General features: G+C 31.7%; 1 protein-coding gene across 1 annotated transcript; it reads left to right on the forward strand.

Moving 5' to 3' along the window:
- Positions 1–1,021: 1,021 nt before the first annotated feature.
- Positions 1,022–5,112, forward strand: LOC108694112 (ribosome biogenesis protein TSR3-like). The gene is made up of 3 exons (XM_018203404.1): positions 1,022–1,240; positions 1,299–1,462; positions 5,007–5,112. Exons 1-3 carry the CDS (start codon positions 1,117–1,119, stop codon positions 5,016–5,018), a joined length of 300 nt encoding a protein of 99 aa, XP_018058893.1. The 5' UTR covers positions 1,022–1,116; the 3' UTR covers positions 5,019–5,112.
- The last annotated feature ends 6,791 nt before the right edge of the window (positions 5,113–11,903 follow it).

The following is an 11,903-nucleotide window of genomic DNA, read 5'->3' on the forward strand; positions in this document are numbered from 1 at the left end:
TTTGAAATAAAAAATACAAAACAAAATAAATTTATTATATTATAATATTATTTTTATTATTTATTATTTTATTATTTTTAAATATAAATTATATTTAAAATATTAAATAAGGAATAGGACACAAGAAATTATTTAAAATATAAAATAAGAAATAGGGTCCGAAAATGCATTGCACAATAATGTAATCATTGCACAATAATTATAGAAAGAAATATTATATTTTTAGCTTAAATGCATATATATTCTATTTTTTTTTAAACTGACATTTATATCACTCGATAGAGTAACGTTGCAACTTTAGATACAAAAATTGCATGGTTATATTGTTTTGTAAATAAACAAATTCAGATTGAAACTTTTGACATTGTTTAAATTTTTTTGTATAAAGATTTATAATTACAAGCATATTTGTAATTAATCAACTTGGCTTATCAGCTGTTTTTTTAATGTATGTTATTATTAATAAAATATATTGTTTCCTTATTTTATTAAACATCTAATTGTGTCGCAATGAAACTTACAATTGCATTTTAAATACTTAAAGTACTTATATAAAAAAAGTTTTGATTAATTTTGTCATTGTATTTTTAGTGTTGTAATAAGAAAATAATTATAAATAAAGTAAATAAATTATAAAAATGTGTTTAATAGAAATAAAGTGCTTGGAATATAATTTAATTCATATGTACACAGCTTATTTAAAATATAAATATTAACACATTTATAAAAATATAATATAACCTTAATATTAATTCTTTTTAAGTAAAATAAACATCACGCGCATGTAAGATTGCAAAGATGAATATTTCTGATGCACAATTTGTGAATGTAACACAATTATATGAACAAGTATCAACTCCAATTATCATCTGGAATTGGAAAGTAGACGTATTATCCTCAGAAAAATGATCGTATTACCATCAGAGCTATGGTAGTTTTCATCCACTTTGTCAGGGAGCAGTAGTGCGCGATTATAGGTTTTAGGTCGGCATGTCCTCTCTCAGGCATATGTACATTTTTCTCTGGTATATGTACATAAAAATTTTGATTTTTCACATTTCTTCTTTAGAAAGAAGCTTATGTGATCGACGCCCTCATCATTGTTGAGTAAAAAACATGTTAAGACGTAAAAAAAACAAAAACAAATTGTTAGAAAGAAGACCTCAACATGTCCTCAGCAAAAAACAGAAATATTATCGGAAGAGAGATGACGAAGGATCCGACAAAGATAACAAGGCAGGTTAGGCGAAATACATCTTGCCGAATTTAAATTCTGTAATAATCGATTGAATTTGCAGAAGTCAATGAACAATCGATTAACTTCCCCATGGCTATGTGGGACATGGAGCATTGCGATCCCAAGAAATGCTCTGGAAAAAAACTTGCAAGACACGGTTTGATAAAGATCCTACGATTGAGTGCACGATTTCCAGGCTTGTGTCTTACTCCAGTCGGTGATAAGGTAACTAGTGAATCAGGAAGTTGTTATTTAGGATAAAGAAAGCATAAGGAAAGTAGATTTTCTGCTTTCCAATAACCAATACTGAATGCAAGTTAGCGTTTGAGATTAACACAGTAGATGCCTATTAAAGGTACCTTCTTCAGAGGTGCCAAAGAATTTGCAAATTATTACTGTATCGTGATCCATTGCTAATGCCAACATTTTGTACACTTTTGTTTATTTTGGCTGCGTTGGAAACACACACTGGTGTGCCAACACCAGTTCGGAAATACTCGTGTGTATTCGGTGTACACTAGTGTAAGATCGTTCAGAAATATCGAAAGAGTCGCACCAAGTGCCACTAAAACCATTCATGTGAAAAGCAAGAATAGTCGGTATGAGCTGATGTGTTATGGCTGCAGCACAGACTTGCATAGTGCATAAGGGAATCGACCAATCAAAATTCGAAATTTGGAAAGAATGACTTATATTCCTTTCTTTTTACAATCATATATTGCCGTTGTTTCTCTTTACAATCATTCCACCGCCTTTCTTCACCATTGAATTGTTTAGCTCGAGGTTAGAGTTAAATGTGAGTGGTGAGATGGAATTGAGATAACATACACGCCACATGGAAGCCGTTCGGGAACACTCACCATCCAAAGGCACACGATACCCTCCCCCCCACCCCCATTACTTCTCCTGAAGTCACGGAAACACACTAACGAGTGATGTTTCCGAACGCAACCTTTATCAGGAAGTATACTGATATTAATAGCATTTTGGCAGAATTGATGCGCACCAGTGCACATTCTGAATATAAAATTTCAAGATATGTCGTAACGTTTAATTTAAAGAACTCAAGTATATACCTGTACAAAATTTATTTTATTCCATGCCAAGATAGTAACTACCTTACCTACGCCATGATAGTAACTATTTAATCTTCCTTTAAAATGTTATTATATATCACAAAATTGCGTTATCTTACTCAACCTAAGAGTAATTATAAAAAATTAAGGACGTAACGATACAAAATAAAAAAATTTTAATGAAATACTTTATGTAAAAAAACTTGACACTACTAAAAACCAAATTAGGAAAACAGGAAAAGCCATTGTGAGTTAAAATAACAATGCACGCAAGCACGCATACACACACACACGCGCGCGCGCGCACACGCACGCACGCACGCACGCACGCACACGCTCATTGTCCCTTGATAAACACAGGATGTACATGTACGAATAAATTATACTGCACGATTTCAATTACGTATAAAAGAAATAGGCATTAATATATATACGAATGAGTTATATAGTCGTGCGTATTAATATTAGATATATGTCAATCAGACATAAGATTTAATTTATTTGGTATTTAAATTTGTTTGCGCATAATACAGAAGAACTGAACTCGAGTAATCTTCATATGAAACAATATAATTTATTAATATTCTTGAGGCTTCCATGGGTGCTTTCTATATAAAGATTATCCGTTTCGTGGGTTTTCTCTGTGCCCAGATCCATTGGAATGTCAACATGTCGTGAATCTTGCAATCCACTTCATTAGAGCGAGGAGCAGCCTGATTCTGCTGAAATATAATTTGTTTTTACTCAGTCTAACATTCAGATTAAATTGATGATTTTCTTAACTTAATTGAGCAGCGTCAAGTTTTTTCACATAAAGTATTTTTTATTTCATAAAAAATTTTTTATTTTGTTACATCCTTAATTCTTTATGAGAACCCTTAGTTAAATAAGATAACGCAATTTTTTGATATAACATTTTAAAGGAGAATTAAATATAAATTAAATAGAATTACTATCACATTTAGCGTAAAACAGGATAAATTTTGTATAGGTACATACTTGAATTCTATTTTTAAATTAAAAGTTATGAAATCTTGAAATTTTAAAAAAGAGTTACAATTAGTGCAACTTAAATACTATATATCATTTTTGAAAGTATATACTTCTTAAAATTAAGTTTAGCAGTTATTGATCATTTGGGCCAGTTTTACCAACGTCAATTACTTAATTGGTCATGGAACTGACAAATTGTGTTTCTGTTTGCTGTTTAGTAGAATTGACCACTTATGGTTGATAATTAATCACCAATTAACTCGGCTTAATTGAAACCGACTTTTTATATATAATACTAAGTATCCAACCCAATTAATAGTAATTTTAATTTTTCTTTAAGGATATTCTTATTTCAACCTAAATAATGGCATGAAAAATTTTTCTATTTAAATTTTTTTGTTTTATACGGTTAACACTTTAATTTTTTGTGATAACACTTAAATTGAGCAAGGTAACGCAATTTTATGATAATGTTTTGTATAATAATTTGAAGGAGAATTAAATAACCACTACTTTAGTTGGAAGAGAAAATGTCTTTGAATGAATTGTGATAATAATTTCATTTAAGAGGAATTTAATTTGGATTGGAATATATAGATCTTTCAATAAAATATATGTATGCTGAAGTTTCATTGCATAAAAATTAAAAATGATGTCATTTGGATTAAGTAAATATGGTAATAATAAAAATAACATCGTTTAGGTTTTACTTTTTATTTTGATAATAAAATTTAATTTGGCGCACATAGTTGTTGATATCAATTCTTTTATACAAACGATACATATGATACCATTAGATTAATATTCATTATTTATTTAATTTAGCATGGTATAAAGAAACGGGATTTAACTTTACGCTTGATATCAAATCTTTTAAGAATGATGCATATCATTAAAGTTAATATTATTTATATAATTTGATATCCGATGGATATGGAATTTAACTTGGCGCCAATTGTTGATATCAAATCTTTTTTACAAATATTATAAAATTTTGAAGATATCAATTTTATTGATATCAAATCTTTTATATGAAGATACATATACTAGAATTAAGTAAATAACAAGAGATATCATTTATGTTTTATTTTTTAATTTGATAGAACTTGATTAGTTAAGATTGTAGCATCTGGGTTTTAATTTTTTATTGGATATATTCACTTTTTTCGAGTAATAATTTTTGAGAATTATAAATAATTCAGAGAATCAAAGTTGCCATTACTTGGGTTGAAATAAGAAGACCTCCAATATGGATGTCCTTGAAAAAAAATTAAAACTACTATTAATTAGATTGGATACTTAGGTTTTATTCGAGAAGCATGTATTGTTAGCGTCTTTTTTATCTTCTTTAAAAAGGTTTTGTATTACATTAAAAAGTAATTTTAAAAACAAGAGGGATATTTGAATATATATGGACATCGTATGGATATCGTATATGATTATAAGTATTTATAAATATTTATACATATTAATGTACGAAAAGTTTTTTACCGGTTGTTGAAACATGCAACGCGAACAAACTTTGTATAAATAAATATATACATATATATATATATATATATATATAATTTTAATAAATAGTAGTATAATAAAAATGTATGGAAACATATTACATATAAATACCGTATTCTTCTCAAGCGCATGTACTTGCGGTTTTATTTCCGTAGAGTTTGTTTTATTGACTTTTTCTATTCTTTCAGTTCGTTCTATAATTCTATTCTTGCTTTTTTACGCAATGTATGATCCCTTGATGTTAACCTTGTTGTTTGGCCGTTGTATCGTCTACAGGAACGGTAATTGTAGTATTTAATAGTAGAAATATGGCTTTCATCTCTGTATAAAATAGACAGGACAATATAAGCAGAATAATCGATGAACAGGACCATGCCAATTTAAACAAGAAAATTTTTTTAATTCAAAGAATAACAATTTAAAATTCAGCATTAATGTTCTGGCATTATATCTCAGAGTTCTACAGTTTTAAGAATCTTTGTGATATCGCTGAATTTTATAATTGCATTTAGTATTCAATTTTTTCAATTAATTAAGACGATCTAACTTTCATCAATTTTAATCAGTAGTTGTAAAAGGAACATGAAGCATATATACATTTTTTTTACATTGAATTCATTGTATCAACCTATTGTATATTTGAGAAAAAATTCACTATAATAGACCTTATATGATTGTGTGACTTATAAATTCGACTAACATCAAGTTCCGATGTGAAGCTGTTTGCATCTAAGCTGTTTCCTACTGTATTTCTTTTGTCAACATGCAAGTACAACATGCACTTTTTATATTTTAATTTGTGAACATCTCGCGTAATTACCGATAACAATTTTTTTAAATTTATTATTTAACATTAAAAATGACCCGATAAGAGTCGAAACGTCTGTACAAAATTTAGATGTTGATAAAAATAGTTTTAACTCACATAATAACTTGAGTGGTTTATAATCCTATATTATATTATTTAAGAAAATTGTTATCAAATAACAACATTAAATTTCTATAAAATGTTACTTTGTTTGCAATATGTAAATGCAATAATTAAATATATTTTTCGTATCATATTTTACCGTGTTCTATTTTTGGATTGAAATCCTTAAAAATTTGATTAATAATCTTGATTCTTCTGTGCCATAATCACTAATCTTAACCGATTTCCTAAATCTTGTACCTCTTGAGTAAAAGTTCCAATCGGATAAATCATCTTCATTTAAATTTCATTTAAACTATCATTTAAGCTTTGAACATCAGCTTCATTTCTGTATGAATAAATGACATATTAGAACTGAAATAATTTACACTACATATACCATTCACATAATTATTAATTTTGACATTTATGTAATGCAATATGAATTAATGCTAGAGAAGAATTAAGAATGCTTGAGGGAACTTACTCTTCAAGAAGACTTCCACATAAGGATCTGAGCACAAGAATTGTCGTAACACTTACTTAAACTTAAATTGTAACATAAATAACGCACAAGTTTTCACGTATGATGTTGTAACTTATTGCTTGTGTGTTACATCTAGAACTTAAATCTCTAAGTAAGTGTTAGAAGATCCTTAAAAAGACATAAGTTATAGACATAAGTTAGTAACGCACAAGTTTTGGCGTACGATTTATTGCCGTCTCTTAAGCCGGTTCTACATTAGTTGCAAGTTGATCGCAAGTTTGTTGCAACAGCCAATATGAAGCGTTGATTTCAAAATATAAGCTTCAGATTGATATAACTTATGTCTCTAAGGATCTGAACACAAGAATTGTCATAACACTTACTTAGAGACTTAAGTTTTAGACATAAGTAACGCACAAGCTTTGGCGTATGACGTACGATTTATTGCCATCTCTTGGAGACGTGGCAATAAGTTGTACATTATACGTGAAAACTTGTGCGTTACTTACGTTACACTTTAAGTCTTAGTTTTACAATAGAGTTGTAAATGATAAGCCGTAAGAAATTAATCAGTCATAGTTGATTATTCTTCTCACATTTAATCGTAATTGGCCAATTTCTTACGGCTTACGATTTGCAACTCTATTGTAAAACAGGCATAAGTAAGTGTTACGACAATTCTTGTGCTTAGACCCTAAGGCTGATTTACCTTTATCTTTCTATGTATTAGGTTGCGACCTTTTCATGCGACGCTGAAACGCTCGTTTTCTAGCATTTCAAAAAAATATTGAATCTAACTTTGTAATCTGTAGAGAGGAGACAATAGATTTCTGCCATGTATCCAGTATTGTTATTTATTTTGGAATTTAAAGTTCAACATATTTAATTATTCACATAATATTATTTAAAATAAAATCTTAATAAAATATACTCATTCGAAGCATTTTTATTCAAAATGGAAGAATCTGGCAAAAAAAAACGCGGCGGTCGGCTTTGTGAAGCGAGTTATTAAGCATTAAAGTTGGAGACTTTAGGGATTAATATGTCTGTCATCCGATTCAATATAGCGCTATGTATGTTCTGCTTTATACAAATTCACTTTAAAAATATATTCACTGCTTTAAAAACAAAAATCCACTGCTTTAAACACACAAATTCTTTGCATTAATAGTGAATTTGTGTTTATGAAGCAGAGAATTTGTTTTTAAAACATATAGTACACAGAAAGGCGAAAATATATTGTAAATCAAAATCAAAATGGGTACACAAAATGAAGACAGTGCAATGTCTCTGTATGTGTGATTTCCGATCCGCAGGAGTTTAGTTTCGTATGTCCCATGGAGCAGAACTTGCAGATGCGCAATCAATACGAGCCAATGACAAATGCTATTCCGGTGGATCTAATGAAACGTGATCTACAGGAAGGCTCTGGTCAGCGCTAATTGCGCATTCCGGAAATTCCGCTCCATGGGACATATATAGGAAAACATATTTTAGCGAAACGAAATCGGCTGAATGAAGTGACGACCAATCACAAGCGATCCGCCAATTCCGCACCATGGGACCGCATCCTCAGAGTGCGCTCCCATAGGATGCGGAACGTTTGTGATTGGTCGTGGCTTCATTCTGCCGATTCTGTCGTTTTCTGTTGCACAAATTTATTGGCCGCAGCATAGACTCTTGCATAATAGTGCATAAGGGAAAAATCAATTAATCGAAATTCTTTTCTATAAAATGGGAGAACAAGAAAGATTCTGATGAATTGATTCGCTTATGTACTATGCGTTATGCGTCAAAAAGTTTGTGCTGCGGCGTTATTTTTTTTGCAGATTCCGCCGATGCTTGCGTTTACAACCGGTCACAGAAAGATTGCAACTTTTTTCAATGAATTTCGGAACGGAGCTAGTTCTCCGAGTGATTAATTCTTACTCATGGATCTATAAATAAGAACTATCACTCGGTGAGCGGACTGCTCGTGATTGGTCGTGGCTTCATTCAGCCGATTCTGTTCTGTTAAAATATGTTTTCCTATGTCCCATGGAGCGGAATTTCTGGAATGCGCAATTAGCGCTGATCAGTCACAAAAGCCTTCCAAATCATTTTCATTAGAACCGGATAGCGATCAGAATCTTTCCTTTTCTCTCATTTTATAGAAAAGAATAATTTTGATTAGTTGATTCCCTTATGCACTATTGGAAGAAAAAGTATTGCAACCTTTGTGTGATCAGCTGTATATGTACAACATATACTCATAAAAACTAATCTCATTAAGTTGATTTAAACGGAGAAAACTATCTTCTATAAGCGCATAGTTAGGCCCTGCACAATACAAGGAATAAGAAATTAGAAATAAAGAATAAATAATTTTAACATCAGAAATCGAATTGGAATATGATAGGTTGAAATATGATAGGCGCAGCACTTGCAGCGCTCGCTGGTCACATCATATATGATGTGACCATGCATTGCTAGTGCCACTTTTGCGCCAAAAATTCCAAATGAACATTACCTCCACTTTGTAGCGGCGGTTACGACGATGACGACATTTCTTAATAAAATTTTTTCTTAATAAAAGTTTTAGATTTGTATTTCGCATCGCAATATCTCCGTTCGTAGAGCACGTAGAGAAAAAATAAAAACACTTTCATTATACAGGATATCTCTTAAGATGGGTCGGGGTTACATTGGGGACGGAGAATAGATCAAAGGGAACAAAAAATTCTTATACTATTTTGAGATACTCGCTATAGTTTTTGAATTAAAAAAGGAAAGGTCTAAGCCAATATGCGGTTAAGCCGCGTCGCGCGAATTCGTAGGAGGGCCCACACTCGAGCGGCGGTGGCGGCGGCGGCGTGCAGGAAGGGGGAAGGAGCGCTTCGTCGCCTGGCATGACGGTTCTATGTATTTCGTTGCATCGCGCCTATACTATTCAAAAATGTTATTTTAGCTGAAGTTTTTCTTACACATTTCTTATCATTATAAATCACGTTATTTAACACTATTAAATATGTTTTAACAATTATAGTAATCTTTTCAGTTACAGAAAATTTAAATTTTATTCATCAGTGAACATTAAAAATTAATAAAATTTAAGAACGTTTCTAAAATGTACAATTAAACTTGTTAAACGGCAAGAAATATGTGAAAAAGAATCCCAGTCAAATACGTCATTATACAAAAATAAGGGGTTCCACACAATAAAAGGAACAGAGAACAGAGAATAAGAATTTCAACCTATCAGAAAATGTGTATTCCACAATGCATAATTCCACACGATAGGTTGAACTCTTACTATAATTGTATTAAAATAATTTTATTTAATCATGCTAAATAACGTGATTTATAATGATACGAAATGTGTAAGAAAAACTTCAACTAAAATAATATTTTTGGATAGTGTAGACGCGATGCGACGAAACACACCACCATGCCAGGCTGTGCTGAGGCGACGAAGCGCTCCTTCCCCCTCCCTGCACACCATCGCCGCTGCTCGAGTGGACCGTTCTATGGATTCGCGCGACGCAACTTAACCGCATATTGGCTTAGACGTTTCCTTTTCTAATTCAAAAACTACAGCGAATATCTCAAAATGGTATAAGAATTTTTTGTTCCCTTTGATCCATTCTCTATTCCCAATGTGGCCCATCTTAAGAGATACCCTGTATATCTCGAGCGGTCGTTGCAATCGATTGAGCACACTTAGAACTTGATCGGTTCAGCTCTTGAGATCCAATAATCTCGATCTGGCGCAACTCGTCAGCTTGCGTAAAATAGCCATAGCAGTGTCGCTGCGCGTAATTCAGCGCCGAGACACTACCAGTGTCTTCAGATATCAAATCTTTTATACAAATGATATACATGTCACTTGGAAAATACTATTTTTGTACAAATGATATATTAGGTGTACAACTTTGCTTCCGCCGTTTTCCTATAGAATAATGGCTTTAGCGGTAAGTGGTGGTCGAAATAAATAGATCATAGACGTCATACAATAAACTTCTGTCAACATAACCCCATAGAAACATTAGTCGATTTGTGTCTGCATCATAAAGTTATTCTCGATTGAAAATGTCAGTTTACGAGCCAAATTCTCGTCATTTGCGGAAGGGTTTAATTTTTTGCTTCAATATGAAGAAATCTGCGGCTGAGGCTCATCGAATGCTCTCAAATACTTATGGTGAGGCCGCTATTAGTGAAAGAAGTGTGTCGTGAGTGGTTTCAACGCTTCAAGAACGGTGATTTTAACGTCCAAGATCATGCTCTGTATTTGGTGGGACCAGCTCGGCGTAGTGTATTATGAACTGTTAAAACCGACTGAAACAATCACAGACGATTGGTATCGAACGCAATTGATGCGTTTGAGCCAAGTATTGAAAGACAAACGGCCGCAATAGAACGAGAGACACGATAAAGTGATTTTGCAGCATGACAATGCTCGACCCTATATTGCGAAAGTGGTCAAGACATACTTGGAAACGTTGAAATGGGAAGTCCTACCCCACCCGCCATATTCTCCAGACGTTGCTCCCTCTGACTATCACTTGTTTCGATCAATGGCATACGGCCTAGCTGACCAGCACTTCCGGTCTTATGGAGAAGTAAAAAATTGGATCGATTCGAGGATAGCCTCAAAAGATGACCAGTTTTTTCGACGCGGGATTCGTATGTTACCCGAAAGAGAGAGAGTAGTGGCCAGCGATGGACAATACTTTGAATCATAAATGTATAACCAGTTTTTTACAATAAAGCCTCGAATTTCGGAAAAAAAACGGCGGAAGCAAAGTTGTACACCTAATACATATCACTTGGAAAATACTAATCAATAATACTTATGGAATTATAACTTGGTGCTAAGTTTTTATTATGTCAAATCTTTTATACAAATAATATATGCTACTTAAATTTTTTTAATTTGATACTATAATTTTTTGTTCGAAGAGTTTATGACACCTTTACATATTACATAGACTTAAACGGTACAATGGCTTTTTGTTTAGGCAGTGCACATATATTTGACACCTTCTTTGTTAATTTTTTAAAAATAAGTAACTTTGTATTTGATTTTATTGACATATGTCTTAAATTTTTTATTTTGCGGAAGAATTTTTTGTTTCAGCATTTCTTTTACTAACGGTTCTTTCAGGCAACACATGTATATTTGGCGACTAAAGCATGTCGCACATGAAATGCATAAGCATAACATAAGATTGCTGGATCAATGAGCATCCAGCATAATGTCATATTGATTTACATAAAATGCTCATTGGTTCAGCTGCCTTATGTTATGATTATGCAGCTTATGTCATTCTATGTGTGATGATCCTTATTTTTTCCTTTTTTTAAAAAAAGTTACATATCATTTAAAAAAATTACATATCATTCTTTTCATGGTATGGCAGTTTTTTTGTTCACGCAGCGCACCTACTACAGGATTATCAGACTTGGAAATTCGGAAAAAATCAGGGAAATTGAAATTGATCATGGAAAATCGGAAAGTCAGAGAAAAGAGATTAGAATTTTGAATTTTATTCACAATTCCCTTAAACTGCTCTTATTTCAAATAATTTTTATAAATTTTTAAACATTATATCTGATGTTTATAGTCAAATACATTCGAAACTCGTATACTTTAAAAAAATTTTTTTTAAATAATTAAAATTTATATTTTATTTAGTAATTTTATTTAAT

The sequence above is a fragment of the Atta colombica genome, unplaced genomic scaffold (assembly GCF_001594045.1).
Source record: "Atta colombica isolate Treedump-2 unplaced genomic scaffold, Acol1.0 scaffold115, whole genome shotgun sequence".
Classification (NCBI taxonomy): domain Eukaryota; kingdom Metazoa; phylum Arthropoda; class Insecta; order Hymenoptera; family Formicidae; genus Atta; species Atta colombica.

Bases quoted from the DNA above. Each gene is read 5' to 3' on its own strand.
- LOC108694112 (XM_018203404.1), top strand. From the start codon at position 1,117: ATGTTAAGACGTAAAAAAAACAAAAACAAATTGTTAGAAAGAAGACCT. The intron at 1,241-1,298 runs GTTAGGCGAAAT...TTGAATTTGCAG, and splicing joins CGACAAAGATAACAAGGCAG to AAGTCAATGAACAATCGATT.